Source organism: Rhineura floridana, chromosome 5 (genome assembly GCF_030035675.1).
Source record: "Rhineura floridana isolate rRhiFlo1 chromosome 5, rRhiFlo1.hap2, whole genome shotgun sequence".
NCBI lineage: Eukaryota > Metazoa > Chordata > Lepidosauria > Squamata > Rhineuridae > Rhineura > Rhineura floridana.
Genome location: NC_084484.1, coordinates 163836261 through 163852369, shown reverse-complemented (window position 1 = coordinate 163852369; position 16109 = coordinate 163836261). Strand labels below are relative to the sequence as shown.

The 16109-nt window shown below is 44.0% G+C and overlaps 1 protein-coding gene across 4 annotated transcripts in view; it reads left to right on the top strand.

Annotated features, from left to right (window-relative positions):
- The window catches only part of DYNC2H1 (dynein cytoplasmic 2 heavy chain 1), a 438789-nt gene that overhangs the window by 48758 nt on the left and 373922 nt on the right, over positions 1 to 16109 (top strand). For all 4 annotated transcript variants that reach the window (XM_061628720.1, XM_061628719.1, XM_061628721.1 and 1 more), the window contains 5 exons: positions 518 to 667; positions 1574 to 1779; positions 2298 to 2453; positions 2547 to 2661; positions 10429 to 10599. In XM_061628720.1, the coding sequence (XP_061484704.1) occupies positions 518 to 667; positions 1574 to 1779; positions 2298 to 2453; positions 2547 to 2661; positions 10429 to 10599 (798 nt within the window). The remainder of the gene's footprint in view (positions 1 to 517; positions 668 to 1573; positions 1780 to 2297; positions 2454 to 2546; positions 2662 to 10428; positions 10600 to 16109) is intronic.

Here is a 16109-nt window from a genome sequence, read left to right as displayed (position 1 = left end):
GGGGTGTTCCGGTGGGGGGTGTCAGGAAGGGCCAAGTTGACGGGACAGGCCACATCCAACTTGTGTTTGGAGTGCTCCTGCAGGTCCCAGTTCAGGCAAAAGTTACACTGGGAGAAAAGTTGGTCTAAGAAAATAAATAGAATAGAAGTCAGTGGAGAGGTCTTACTCTTTGGTATTTGGGAGAGCGGGCTTTTACTTTCTGCTTCCTGAATGCAGCTACCAGCTGAGTTGGTGTTCAGCCAACTCAGAGGCACCTGAACGGCAGTCGGATGTGGTGGAACTTTATGCCAGCTTCTCTTGCATTGACACTACTTACAGCAGCTTCCCCTGAGCTGGATTCTTCTGCCCGACTTGTTACTTTAGTTTCTGTTATATTTAACACGGAAAGCTGTTAGGGGTAGTATAGAAAAGTATATTGTAGTTTAAATAAATCTAAAAAAAAGATTAATGTTGTAGTGTTTATTGATGTTAAATATGTTGGCGTTGTCATTTTTATTCATAAAAACACTTTGTTTAGGTCTTCCTTCTCTTTCAAGAAGCAGAAGGTAAAAACAAACTTCTGCGAACTGTGGCTGGTGGGGGCATTGAAACAATTGGTAACCTGCGAGCTACGTGGGATAAATTTGAATTAATGATGGAAAGTCATCAGCTTATGATAAGAGAGCAGGTAATTGTGGGTGAATTTCAGTATTTCTTTGCCTTGTGCTATTTTTTTCCAGGTTTGCATGGACAGATGCTGGTGCAGGGGTAGGAACCTTTTTCAGCCATGGTGCTGTATTCCCTTCTGAGCAGCCTCCAGAGGCCACATGCCAGTGGTGGGCAGGGTCAGAGGCAAAAGCAGGGAGAGCAACCAATGTAAATTGTACCTTTGCATAGTAGTCTGTTTTGTGTGCATCATTACATACCTGTCTCTAGCCTTCATCCAGTCAAGCAAGAGGCTAGACTTCAGGGAAACATTCACATCAAGGCTAGTAAGGGTTTTAGACAGAGGTCTGAGGGCCGGCTAGAGTGGCCTGGAAGGCTGCATTTGAGTCTCAGGCCTGAGGTTCCCTGCCCTTGTGATAGTGTACCAGTGAAACACTGGTGAAGAGGGCTATAAAGCTGCTTCCAGTGGACCTTTTTGGATTGCTTTACATTTTTCACATCAATTCCTGAATGCCTGATCCCCCTCAGAAAGATTCTGGGGTTAGGGCAGCTGAAGGGAGGAAGTAGAGAAGGAACATTTGCTTGTGATCTCTCATATGGAAGAGTTGTGAATCTTTACCTGGGAGGGAAGTGTGTGCAGAAGGTTACTATATGGCAGACAATTTGAACATTTTACTAGTAAAAGCCAGTAGCTATGAGTGCTGATCCTTCAGTGGCATGTTCTTTGAGGACCATGACACTATGTAGCCTGAAAATTGTATACAAGACAGCATTGTGTGTTTAAAAAACAACCATGCTAATTAATATGTAATGCAATATTAGTCAAATTAATGTATTGGAAAAATATGTTACTATTTCTGATAGCATCTATTTTTAGCATAAACTTCCAAAGGAAAGTAACATTTTTTTTTTACTATTTGGTCTGTAGATTGAAGTGATGAAAGGTAATGTGATGTCACGTGTTCATACGTATCTTCAAGAACTGGAGAAGTTCAAAGCTCGCTGGGACCAGTTAAAACCCAATGATGACGTAATTGAAAGAGGTCATCATGATTTGCTGCAGAAAAGTGCTGAAACTATAAAGGAAAAGAAAATTGAGTTTGATGAACTTGAGGATACAAAGCAAAAATTAATGTACGTATGTTTATTTCTCTGTATGCAAGAATATATGCCTTATAAGTGATCTCCAGCAGACGTTAATGTAATTTTAGAAAGCAAATTGGCCAACAATGAACTGACTTTAACTATACATAAAGTTCTGTTTTCAGAAATTATCATTTCTGTATCTAATTTTAAAATGCTTCAATTGTAAGGCAATATATGTAGCAATTGTGACAATTATGAAATGGAAAGGTCTTGAACTTCTTTCAGCTTTGAATAAAAGATGTTTCATGAATGCAAGCATCCACATTACTAGAATCTTGAATTGTTCAGATGTCCAGGAAATTGTTGTTGCCTACAGCACTTTGGTTATAAGACAACTAATATGTGTCATATAAAAAATAGTTAATGGTTTGAAAGCACCTGATACTTCAGCATTGTTGAAGCTGGGTGAAGCCTTATTTAACCTGGTCTAGGTAAGAAAGAGCAAGGAAGAGCAAGATACAAGTTTTATGTAACATGCTATTTTAACAATGTGTTTTTTTCTTCAGTAATGACTGCCATCACTTTGAATTAGAAGAGCCTGATTTCTCTTTAGCCAATGAAGTACGCAGAGACATTGAGAGCTGTGCAGAAATATGGGCACTATATGAACAATTTTATGAAGGTTTTCAAGAAAAAGCCAATGAAGACTGGATTACATTTAGGTCTGACCTTGTTTCTGAACTGTTGTTTGTATTCCTTAATTATAACAATGTTTGACCTGTGGTGAACTCTGTTTGATATTTATTCAATTGCAGGAGCAAAACCTACGTATTTGAAGAATTCTTATTGAACTGGCATGACAAACTGAGAAAGATTGAGGAACACACTATAATGACTGTGAAGTTGCAAAAAGAGGTTGACACGTACAAAGTAAGATGCTAAATGTGAAAGAGAAATAAACAAGGAAATGTTGGAATTACTTTACAAAATTTGGAGAAGTTAACTAAACATTTGTGAGAGGTATTCTTATATATAGATGTATGTATGTATGTAGGGTTGAATTCAGTGATTGTGTGAGCAGAAGGTAGCTCATGTAACTTATTTTTTTGTCTTCCTCTCCTTCCTGCTTGCAGCCACCTGTACTCCCTTGGTGAGGGTGAGGTGGTGCACAGTGAACACTGTGTGTTACGGGGCTGTAGTCTGGGGGTGGGGGGGGCTTCCATTCATGCAACAACCATGAGCTAAAACCAATAATATATGTATTATATAAGGAATTATATCATCATGTAGAAGGTTAGATAATTTTTGAGGTTCCTTCCACGCTTTAATAATACCTTGTATGCATATAAGAGTTATTTGTTTTTAAGTGTTAACCGTTGATTTTTGCATGGTTTTTTAATTATATTGTAATTTTTGTAGACTGCTTTGATATTTTTTATGAAATTGCAATATACAGTTTTTTAAAATAAATGAATATAAATAAATAAGTGTTCAGAGTTATTTTCCATAGGAGGTATGCCATCAAGCGAGGTATCAGCTCCACCTATCGTCCGAAGGCAAGAATATTTCTGAAGTCAAGACTAGGGGCATCAGGCCCCTCCCACTCTCCAGTTCATTCTTGCCTTCGTACCTAACAAGTTTGAGATTATTGCTAGTGTAGCTTGTAGATAAGTCTTTCGTGTTTTTGTGACAGGGTGGGAGATTTCTGTGTGCTTCTGTACGTTTTTTCCTTCCCTGTCCTATCTTCGTTTTTTATTTGTTAAACCTTTTGTTTAAAATTCAATTGTTACCCCTGGGGATTTTCTTGGAGGGTTTTATTTTCCCCGTGATTCTTCTCCAGTGAGTGCCTAACGGCGCTTCAGAGAGACCGCGGCTGCGGTCCTCTCTTCTATAGGTGGTGGACACTGATTTTTACAGGAGCTTGCGGCTGCAGCTCCTTGCCTAACAGAACGGCCATTTCGGGAGACTGCGGCTGCGGTCTCTCTTCTGTAGGTGGCGGATGCTGAGTTTTACAGGAGCTTGCGGCTGCAGCTCCTTGCCTAGCCGAACGGCCATTTCGGCAGACCGCGGCTGCGGTTTTCCCCTCCTTAGCAGGCGGCTGCAGACTTAATCCGGCAGCTTGCCGTTACAGCTCTCGCGCCGCCGTCCTCCTTCTCTTTTGTCCCTCACTGCTTTTTTCGCGGTAGTTTCTAAGCCTGCGCCTGCTGTTTTCTTTATTCAGTGTCCATTCTAGTTGAATTATCCCGCCTCCCCCCAGCTCGGTCTGCGGCGTTTTAAAGCTCGCCGCGACCGCCTTCGGAGCCTGCTGCTGCAGCTCCGTCTCTTCCCCTTGCCAGCTGAGTCTGTCCTGCGGCAATAGATAGCTAGCTCGCTCTCTAGCCGCGATCGTGATTATCAGCCCCGCGCCATTAGAACGTATTCTTTGAAGGCGTTTTTTGAGCTCGCTGGTTTTTTCCCTAACCGCCATTGCTTCTTCACCAGTTCTAGCCTTTTTGATTGGCCAGTTTTCCCGCTCTTTTTGCGGGCGCCATTTTGTTTGTTCCCCTTCCCACCCCCTTACCGTTTAGTCTACTCTATTCTAACGGGCCTAACTGGAAAGAGCTGTGGTTAGCAGATTCAATGCTTCCATTCATTTTCCTCAGCACTATCTGTCCTGTGTGGGTGTTTGTGCTGCAGATAGAATACTATAGTTCTACAGATTAGCTACGAAATCTTGCTGCCTATTGAATCTACACTTTCCTCTGACTGCTCAAGGCTGTGACTGTGAACTGGGCTGTTTGATTTGTACATTCTGCCCCACTCGTGGCTGTGTACTAAGACTGGGATTGTGCAACTCTACTTTAACTGTACATTCTGCCCCATCCATGGCCATGTACCAAGGCCGTTGATACTGTGCAACACTGTGAAAAATTTTACATTCTGCTCCATCTCTGGCCGTGTGCCAAAGCTGTCTGATACTGTGCAAAGCTATTGGACTGTGCATTCTGCCCCATCTGTGGCCGTGTACTAAGACTGTTCATATTGTACATTCTGCCCCATCGTGGCAGTGTACTTAGCCATCTGCCAGTGCATTCTGCCCCATTCGTGTGCCGTGTACTGAGCCGGTTCGGGTCTGTGCATTCTGCCCCACTCGTGTGCCGTGTACTGCTACCCTTTAAAATATATGATGGCAGAACAGCCAGAGACAATCCAGGCAACCAAGCCGAAACAGCCAGAGACAAACTAGGTGACCAAGTCTAAACCACCTAAGGCGGTCAAGCATACACATTCTAAAGCGGTTGCCAAAACGAAACATCTTTCCAGCCACAGCACAACCAAGCGGCCTCGCTATGTCTCTGTTCCTGTTCCAGAGGAGTCAACCCATACACAGTTAACGACTCTTTTTCATTCCCCTGCTGTTTCCTCTGATGAGGAGGACTTTCCTGGTTTTCCTGAACAACCAACGGTTAGCCAACCCGGGGATTACCCCTTTTCACTGCCTGTGGGGCCGTCCACACTTCCGCCTATACAAGAACAACCGGCCACATCTCCGGGTCTGCAGCTGTCCCATGACTTCATTTCACAACTTCGGGGCATGCTGTCGTTCTTCGCTCAGAGACAGTCACCTTCCCAAGTTCCCGCTATCCCTCAACACAGCGGGGACCACTTTGTACATAATGAGACAAACCCATCATGCTCTCCTAATCCATTTGATATTGCCAGGGGCAGGTTCGTTGATGACGTTTCTTGTGGGGAGGAGTCCGCATTCGCGCTGCAAGATGAAGGAGACGAATGGAGTGACCATTCGGAACATGAGCAGGATACGTCTTATTGTCTCTTTGATGCCTCAGATTACCAACCCCTTGTGCGCAGAGTGTTGAATACCCTTGGCCTTCAATCTACACCAACTGCAGCTGCAACTCCCGTTATAAAGGGGGTCAGGGTATTTAAATCCCCCATGCCAGCTGAACATTATCTTCCTGTCCCAGATCCCATCGCTAAACTGGCCAAGGACGAATGGTCTCACCCTTTACAAGCCCGCCGATTCAATCACATTGCGGACAGACTTTACCCCTTGGCTCCGGACTTTACTACCAGACTGGCTGTCCCTGGCATAGACGAGCCAATTTCCAGCTTAGTTTCCAGATCCCTTTTGCCAAGGGAAGGAGATTGTCACTTAAAGGATGCCACTGAGCGGAGACTGGACTTCGCTTTACGTAAGACTCATGAGGCCTCCGCATTCTCTATGCGGGCTTCTACATCAGCCACTATTTTCTCCAGGGCAGCGATGATGTGGTTGGATGACCTCTTAGAGGATCCTAACCCAGATCCTGTGTCTCTGCGAAGATCACTGATAAAATTGCGTAAGACAGCTGCTTTTGTGGCCGATGCCACCTTGGACGCAAATCAACTAGCAGCACGCGCTATGGCGGCTCAGGTTGTTGCCGGACGCACCCTCTGGCTTCGTCACTGGCAAGCTGACTCTAATGCCAGAGTAAATCTATCACGGGCCCCTTATGCCGGATCGTTACTTTTTGGCGAGGAAGCCCTAAAGGCAGTGCTTGTTGACCCTAAGGACGCTGGAAAGCCTGTCTTGGCCACCGTCAGAAACATCAAGCGCAGACCTTTCCGACGTTTCGCATCGTACCGCTCATCTCAGCCCTTTCGAGGAACGCGGCCCGGAGGACGAGGCCGCGATTTTCCAACACATGATTTCCGCTCCTCCAGAGGAGGCTGGAATAGACGTTTCCAGGGTAGAGGTCAGTACTAGGGCCGCAGAGGCTCCTCAACATCCTCATACAGGGGAGGGTCTCACCAGCGCAGACAGTACTAATGCAATACCAGTTGGGGGCAGACTGCTTCTGTTTGGCAGACAATGGCTACGACTGACTCAGGTCTCCTGCATCAGAGATCTTTTTTGTTATGGATATTCAATTGAGTTTTGGGCTATACCCCCAGACAAGTTTCATCCCTCCCCTTGTCCCAGGGCACCAGCCAGGCACTGCATCATGCAGACTGCGATACGTCACCTCTTGGACATAGCGGCGATAGAGCCAGTCCCCATGGCTGAGAGGTTGGAAGGGGTGTACTCCCTCCTATTTGCTGTGCCCAAACCAGATCTCTCATGGAGGGCGGTATTGGACCTCAAGTTCATTAACCGTTTCGTAAAGTATCGCAGGTTCAAAATGGAATCCCTACACTCCATTACAGACAGCCTGCACGAAGGAGACTTCCTGGCCTCTATTGATCTAAAGGAAGCGTATCTCCATGTACCTATTTGCATAGCCCACAGAAAATTTATTCGTTTTGCCTTTGGCTCCCAGTACTTCCAATATCGAGCGATGCTGTTCGGCCTCTCGTCTGCCCCGAGAGTATTCACCAAGGTGCTACTTATACTAGTGGCTCACCTCAGGCTTCAAGGGGTCCATATCTACCCCTATTTGGACAATCTTCTAATACGGGTGAGCTCTAGGGAGCTGGCTAATCGCCATCTAACGCTCACACTCCATGTCTTACAGGCCCACGGCTGGCTAGTCAACTTCGACAAAAGCCATCTTCAACCAACTCAACGTCTACAGCATCTAGGGGCAATGTTGGACACCCTGCAAGCGACAGTGTTCCTGTCCCCTGATCGCATAACTGCTATGACAGGCATTGCAAGATCCCTGATGCACAAAACATCTGCAGATGTCATGCTTCTAGCCAGGGCTCTAGGAATGTTGGTGTCCACCATTCATATTGTTCCATGGGCCAGAGCTCGTACTCGACAGCTACAGTGGGCTTTGCTGCCATTCCAACACGACATTGCCAGCTCAAACCATCGAAAATTCCCTTGAGCCACGCACTGCGCATTTCATTTCGCTGGTGGACAAAGGTCCAACATCTTACCAAGGGCACTCCGTTCAAAGAACCCCGCAGGACTGTTATCACCACAGATGCCAGTCTACTCGGATGGGGAGCCCACTGCAACTCCCAGTTCGTGCAAGGGGTTTGGACCATAGTAGAGCAGACTCAGAGCATCAATTGGCTGGAGCTGAAGGCTGTCCACTTAGCCCTGCTTCATTTTCAATCTCTGTTCCCCTTGGACCATGTTCTTATTCGAACGGACAACACGTGTGCAAAATCACATTTGAACAGACGGGGGCACCAGGTCCCCGGCTCTGCAGAGTCTAGCTTACCTCATTTTCGACTGGGCAGAACAACATCTACAATCCCTGAAAGCAGAACATCTCAGAGGGATTTGGAATGTGACAGCAGACTGGGTCAGCAGACAACAGGTTTTTCCGGGAGAATGGAAATTTCATCCGAACATTTTCCATCTTCTCCAGTGTCGGTTCGGCCTCTTCTCAGTCGACCTGTTTGCTTCCAGTCGCAATTGCCAGCTCACCAGGTACTTCGCATGATACCTGGACACGACAGTGGAAGCGGTGGATGCTCTGTCAATACCGTGGCCGGATGGCCTATTGTACGCCTTCCCTCCAATATCACTGTTAGCCAGAACCTTGAGGAAGGTGCGGCGCAAGAGGGCACGGCTGGTTCTGATAGCACCATTTTGGCCCTGTCGACTGTGGTTCTCGGATCTCCTTGCAATGTCGGTGACGGATCCTTGGCCACTACCAGTCAGGCCAGACCTCCTATCCCAGGGTCCAGTATGCCATCAGGACCCCAAGTGGCTCAACCTAACAGCGTGGCTTTTGAACGGGGACATTTGAGGTCGGCTGGACTGTCTGACGCTGTTATTGACATGATATTGGCCTCGAGAAGACCGTCTACCACCCGTATCTATCAACATACTTGGGTAGCATTTTCCAAGTGGTGTCAGTCCCTACCCATCGATCCTTCACAGGCTACAATACAACAGGTGCTGCAATTCCTTCATAGGGGATTCATGATGGGACTCAGACCCAACACTTTATGTTGCCATGCGTCCACTGTGTCGTCCATTCTTTCAGTGTCCTCCACTGGTGCCCCTATTGCCTCCCATCCGTTCATCAAACGCTTCCTCAGAGGCACTGCTCTACGCTCACCGGCTGTAATCCACCGTTTTCCCTCACGGAGTTTGTCAAAGGTGCTGCAGGCTTTACAACTCCCTCCGTTTGAGCCTCTCAGGACTGTGCCTTTATGTCTGTTGTCATTCAAGGTCCTGTTCCTGATTGCGATTACATCTGCGAGAAGAGTCTCGGAACTGGGCGCATTGTTTTCTGCTTGCCATCTCTGTGTCTTTCACAAGGATTCTGTTGTGCTGAAAACTGATCCTTCCTTCCGCCCAAAGGTCAATTCAGTTTTCCATTGCAACCAGGACATTGTTCTTCCTTCATTTTGTCCGAATCCTACCCATCTAGAGAAGGCTTGGCATTCGTTGGATGTTCGGAGGGCTCTCAAGACCTACCTCTCCAGGACCCAGGATATACGACAGACTGAGTCTTTGTTTGTATCCTTTAATCCACGTTCTATGGGGCATAAAGTTACTAATTCTACCTTATCCCGCTGGTTGCGAGCATGTATTACTTTAGCTTATGAGTCCCTTAAGCTTCCAGTTCCACCTAGTATAACAGCTCATTCCACTAGGTCAGCAGCCACTTCGGCTGCTTTTGCTACCAACGCTCCTGTTGTCGATATTTGCAGAGCTGCCATTTGGTCTACCCCACACTCATTTATAAGGCATTATAAAATAGACCGTTATGCCTCTGCCGATGCCTCTTTTGGCAGATGAGTGTTGCAACAGGTTCTTAATGAGGATTAGGTTGTGGGTGGTCCCTCCCTGTTATGGGCTGCTTTGGTACATCCCGCTTGATGGCATACCTCCTATGGAAAATGGACCATTGGTCTCACCTGAAGGGTGATTTTCATAGGAGGTATACCATCACGACCCTCCCAGTTGGAGGAGATTTGGATGCCTAGTTGGGGGATACCTAGATATTTTGTTGGGAATGTTATATATGCTTGTTACGCTATTTTATTACATTTATTAATGAAGTCAAGACTGCTATTACTGTTATCTCGCTATTTTAGAGTCATGTTATTATGCATATTGTTATTGTGTTATGTTCTTGCTGGTAGGCCTGTTGGCCTTTTTTCCTGCATATTTAGATATCTCTCTTTGGAATCGCTGCGAATGAACTGGAGAGTGGGCGGGGCCTGATGCCCCTAGTCTTGACTTCAGAAACATTCTTGCCTTCGGACGATAGGTGGAGCTGATACCTGCTTGATGGCATACCTCGCTTGATGGCATACCTCCTATGAAAATCACCCTTCAGGTGAGACCAGTGGTCCATTTTCTCTAATAGTCTTGCAAAGTGGGCCACTATTATCATTTCTGTGTTAATCATGGAGACTGAGGATACGTCTCTTGGGTTCATACCTGAGATTTGACCTAGGTTATAATGTGACTTTACCTTTGCATCTAGCTGTTTGTGATCAAAGTTGTAAATTGTTTTTAATTTTTTATTTGTAATTTGTATTGGCAATGTTTTTTGCTTAAGCATGACTTAAGATTGTAGCTTTTCCAAAGTATTATTACTTATAATAGTTATTTCTGATTAAAACCCTGCATTACTTATAAGTGAAATGCATCAATAATTTCAATAGAAAATCTGTTGAATTATGATATTGCCTGTGCTTATTATGGTAGAAAAAATATTTAGTTGCGTGTCAGAATGTAACAAGACTATCTTTAAACTAGGTAGGTTCATATATACATTTATTTATTTCCCAAAGATGACGCTTCCTATCTTGAAATATGTTAGAGGAGAGCACTTGTCTCCAGATCATTGGCTGGACCTCTTTCGCATTCTTGGTCTTCCTAAAGGTACTAGCCTAGAGAATCTGGTATTTGGAGATCTTCTAAAAGTGGCAGATGTCATTGTGGAAAAAGCAGCAGAACTTAAGGTATGAATTACTTTTCAAAGTTTTACTGTGATGCGGAAAATTATTTGGAGCAGTTACTCATAGGAACATAGGAAGCTGCCTTACACCAAGTCAAGCGCTTGGTCCATATAGCTCAGTATTGTCTATACTGTTTGGCAGTGATTCTCCAGGATTTCATGCAAGGGACCCTCCCAGCCTTACCTGGAGATGTCTGGGATTGAACCTGAGTCTGTCTGTCTGTCTGTCTGTCTGTCTGTCTGTCTGTCTGTCTGTCTGTCTGTCTGTCTGTCTGTCTGTCTGTCTGTCTGTCTGTCTGTCTGTCTGTCTGTCTGTCTGTCTGTCTGTCTGTCTGTCTTAGTCTGCATTCTCCTGTGGTAGTGAGTGGATGGCATGTGCATTAAGGTCCTCTTCTAGTTCCCAAAGACAGGAAATGTAGTTCTTTGTCTACAGCTCACTCTCCTTAGAATCGTACAATAGTAGAATTGGAAGGTACTTATAAGGCCATTGAGTCCAACCCCCTTCTCAGTGCAGGAATCCAAGTTAGTCCTATACCACACAGTCTTCTCCCTCTTGATCAGTCAGTCCACTTTCTGCCTCTTGCTTGGAGCAGACATGTTTATTCCCCAACTGTCTATTCCTGCTCAGGCTCATCTAATATTTTGGTGATCCTGTTTTTCTAGTTGTGTGAGGGTATGAGTGACTGGTCCAAAAAAAAGTAGTAGTTCTCTGACTTGTTTTTTCTAAGTGTTTTACCTCAGACTTTAGAGTCCTTGTTATTATCGGCACTGTTACTGGTTCACTTTTGGGTGCTTGCTCTCTATCTACAACTGTCATTACTCCTTGCTGTCTTGGACATCCTTGTGTGGCCTAATTTTGCAATGCTATTCACTGTTGCTCATCCTGTTTCCACCTAGCCAGTCACTGTTGCGCAGCCTGTTCATAGCCAGCCAGTTGCTTTTGCACAGATTTTTGGGTTGAAGGCTAGGCAAAATGGAAAAAATGCTTTTTGCCTCATCCCAGACCTGAACAGGTTTGCAGTTTCTCCACCGATGAGGATGAAGGGGAGTCCCTCCTGATCCTCATGATGTCCTTAGAGTACAGGCAGATAAACATACAAGGCTTCAGACCTGGCTGTTCTCCTAGATCCCTTGGATCCTTTCCTAACATCTGAATTAGAGGAAGGAGAATGAAGTGATGGAGCAGAAGTACAGATGTGTTTTTTCTTACAGGCTGTTCTGGAAGGCTCACTTATTATGTAAGGCCCTGGTAACCCTGGATCTTAATAACAATTCTGAGAAGCCAATTCCATCCGCATCAAAGGGTGCCTCAGGGCTTCAGGAAGCTAAGTCCTATTGTAAAGTAACGTTGGTCCCTGCTCCTTTGAAGGACACTAGGTCTGGGTAGGATGCACAGCTCCAGATTAACTGCTTGATGTCTTATGCAAATAAGTGTTACCTTTTAGAACCATTTTATGGCCCAACTCTGCCTACCAGCTGCCAATGGTTCAGTGATTTCTCTGGTTTCATGTGTTATTTTACTGAAACAGGAAGCTTAGCCTAAAGATGCTACAGATCAGGCAATTGACTTCACTGCACCATGCACATGAGGGTTTAACACTTTCAGCTTATTTGGCTTGTGCAGCATGTGTGTTCATGAGTGCTTCTCTTTAAATCAACAAACTTCTTGAAAATCCTCAGGATGCTGATAGAATGAAAAAAACTTTGCTAAAAATTTCAAGTGTGGCAACATTTCAGGAGTTGGCTGGTGCAACATTGGGCCTAACATTGTTGGCTGCAATATTGATGATGGTGGTTGTTGTGGCACAGCAAACCATGTGCTTGAGGAACTGGGAAATAGACAATGCCTCTTATGCACATTAGAATGGCATCATATGTGGGGGACAAGGTTTTTGAAGAGGAAGTGCTTTAAGGATGGGTTAGTGGATCTTAAGGTTTGTTGAAAGATGCTGTTTTCTTCGAATAGACATTCCTATACATCTAGGAGATTTGCTCCTTATCAACATACTTTCCGTGCCTATCATTTCTAAAATAGAGGAAGAGGTTTATGTTCCAGCTCTGCAAACTGGCCCAGGTAATGTTTTCAAACAGAACAACATCTGGTAACCTGTCAGGCAACTAGTCACGAGGTGGCCACTCCTTCCATTTCTGATGTCAATCATTTCCCAGTAGACAGCTGTATACGACAATTTTTCAAGGAATAGGCTGCCATCACCAAACACATGTAGGTGCTAAATTCAGTTCATCATGCCCTATTGGTAGAGCTGAATTCAATGCCACTTACCCAGTTTCTGCTACTACCAGTTTCCAACTCGCCAGTGAAAACAGCCATCCATCATGGAGACCATTAAACATCTACAGATAGCTGTCATTGAGCTGTTGCTGTCAGAAAAGTTTTTTTTTGATGGCTACTCGATTTCCTTTGTAGTGCCAAAGAAACATGGATTGTGGAGAGTTGTCCTGGCTCTGAAATTCCTGAACCAGTTTGTGGTGTATCAAAAATTCAGGATGAAAACCTTGTCATCAAACAAGAAAGCCCGTCATGTGATGAATCACCTGGTTTCTATTTCTTTAAAGGCAGGGTACCTCCATGTACCTATCCATTCATGACATAGGCTTTTTTTCATTTCGCTTATAATCAGTACACTTACCAATACTGGGTCATGCTATTTGGGCTGCTGTCCACAAGAATGTTTATGAAAGTCATGGTTACTCTAGTGGCCCATCTTTGCCTCCAGGATATTTCTGTTAAACTGTACTTGGACAGTCTCCTACTTTGCTCTCCAGCTATTCTGAAATCATGCAATTCAAATAATGACTGAGGTGCCTGTTGGCCTGTGGATTCATGGTGAACATTGGGAATAGTCATCTGCAACCAATGCAGGTACACCTGGGTGTGCCGCTGAATACTAATGACAGTCTGATCCTTCTGACCCTACAGATAAAAGTCAGCAGTTTCAGACCTTTTATAGAAGAGGTTAGTGAATAATGTACCATGCAAAAGTACTGGGATTATTCATGTCAACAATTCATTTGATAGCATGGGTGAAATATACAAGACCACTTCAGTGGGCTCTTCTGCCATTTCGTATTCTGTTGCAAGTGTTACCTGCATTTATCTCTCAAGGTGATACTCTGCCTCTTGTTCTGCTGGTGGTCCTGGGACTTGAACCTGGGAAAGGGGATCCTGCTAATAGACCCAGACATAATAAGTGTGACAACCAATGTCATTTTAACAGGCCAGTTTGACAAGTGCTATCTTAGTTTTGTTTGGCAGCTGTTTAATGAAGTTGTGCACTAACTAGTGTTAGCTGTAGTACATCCCACATGCCATCCATTCACCACCACAGGAGAAGGAAGCATCGTTTTCTCCTGAAAGGCGTTTCCAAGTGGTGATGAATAGATGGTATGGACCCACCCTCTTGGAGTTTGACTGCCCATTTATTTGTGTACATAGTTAAAAGTTATCAGGTGGTTATTTGTGCTGTTTGTTTTCTTATATTTGTGTGATGTTTATCATGTATGAGGGTAAGAGTTAGCACAGATGGAAGATTGATTGACTGTACCACCAAAGGAGTCAAACAAGGCTGTTTATTAGCACCTCTCTTGTTTAATCTCTATATTAATGATATGGTAACCGAGTTAAATCGCCCAGAGCATTTCCCCCCTTCAATAGGCAACCGCAAAACTGCTATATTAATATATGCAGATGACTTGGTATTGCTATCTTTGAACAAAATTGGGCTGAAGAGAAGCTTGAGAAAACTCCATGATTACTGTATAAAAGAACACCTTGTAATTAATTATGCTAAATCTAAAGCAATGGTTTTTGGCAGACGTCCCCCCAAGAGCAACTGGGTCTTAGGTGGTAATAAGATAGAGCAGGTTTCCTGCAGAGAACTACTCGAGCTATCCTCAATTTTTTTTATTCTAGGGGAGGCAGGTTGGTTAACCCTGCACTGAAAGTGTTCCTTGGGAAGGTGGTTCTCCAAATCCAGTATGGTATTGAGATTTGGGGAATAAGGCAGAACAACTTGAAGGAGCTGGAAGTTTGCCAAAATAAATTTTTGACATACTTATTGGCAGTACCTCCAGGGACCCCAGCCCCGTTTATCAGGACAGAGACAGGCATGGTTTCGGTTAAAGCTAGGGTGCAGAAGGCAGCCCTTCTATATTACAAAAGGGTCCTGGACATGACAGAAGACCGTCTTCCAAAGTTATGCCTGAGAGAGCAATGGAGGAAAGGCAGTAGGGCCAAGTCATGCCAAGAGCTACTGATTTCTAAAAACCTCCCATTGGACTTTTTATTATCCCTGGATTTAAAAATAAACTGAGAGACTGGTTATACAGGCTGGATAACAATCAGGATTTAGATCTAATTAAGTTATCAAATTTCTCCCACTGGTATTGTTGGTTGAAATCAAACCATGAAACAGCCCAATACCTACAAATGCTCACTTTCTCCTCCCTGAGAGTTGCATTTACAGAACTATGTTTTCAAACTATGCCCTTGGTCATTTTGGACAGAAGATATAGGCGAATTCCAAGAATCCTACGGCTCTGTATCTGTGGAGGGGGAGAGGTAGAGGATATCCCTCAATACCTACTATTTTGCCACCTATATCAGACCCCTAGAGAGAGATTCCTGGGACAGATTTTGAAAGCTTTACAGGGCGAGACGCCTTATGTGAAAGTTTCTTGGTTACTGTCAGATTGCGACCCGTATGTTACATATAAAACAGCCCTGTTCGCTAAGGCAGCAAAACATATTCGGGCAAATACCTTGAACGCAATCGCTGTGGATTGTACAGGGGACTCAATAAATTGAATTTGTTTGTACTTTGTTTTTGTATATATATATATTCTTTCAGGTTGTGATGGCTTTTAGTCATATACAATTAAATTATGATGATGGTGTGATGTTTATGAGATTGAAGCTGACCCTTGTCATGAACTGGACTGTTCAAGAGAAGGAGGGAATGCATGTGCTGACAAAGAACTGCATTTCATGAACTAGAGGGCAACCTTAACCCACATGCCATTTGTTCAGCACCACGTAGAAACAACTTTCCAGTGAGAATAATGTTTCCTTTTAGAACAAGAAAAAGATAGTATGCCAAAAATCTTTTTAAATCAGTTATTCCTTTGTCGTATCTTATTCTGAGAAATCATTTAAGTACAAGAGAACTGCATAAATATAAATGATAATTCTACTGGTGGAACTTATTTCTAGTCAAGCCATAGATTTTGACTTTTGGTTTGTATGCACTCTGTAATATCATTTGTTGGAGTGGTTGATATGTGAATGAAAAGGTGGCTGTTCTCACAACACATTTTATTAAGTTTCTTAAATTGTCATTTACATGTGTAGCAGTTTGTAACTAGTTCCATGGTATGTGATTTAAAAAGAAAAGCTTGTATTGATTTATAAATTGTCATTTTTCTGAAATTGCTTCTTTGTGCGTATTAGGAATAAGATTCAAATATTTGCTTAAATGTGATTTGTGTCTGAAA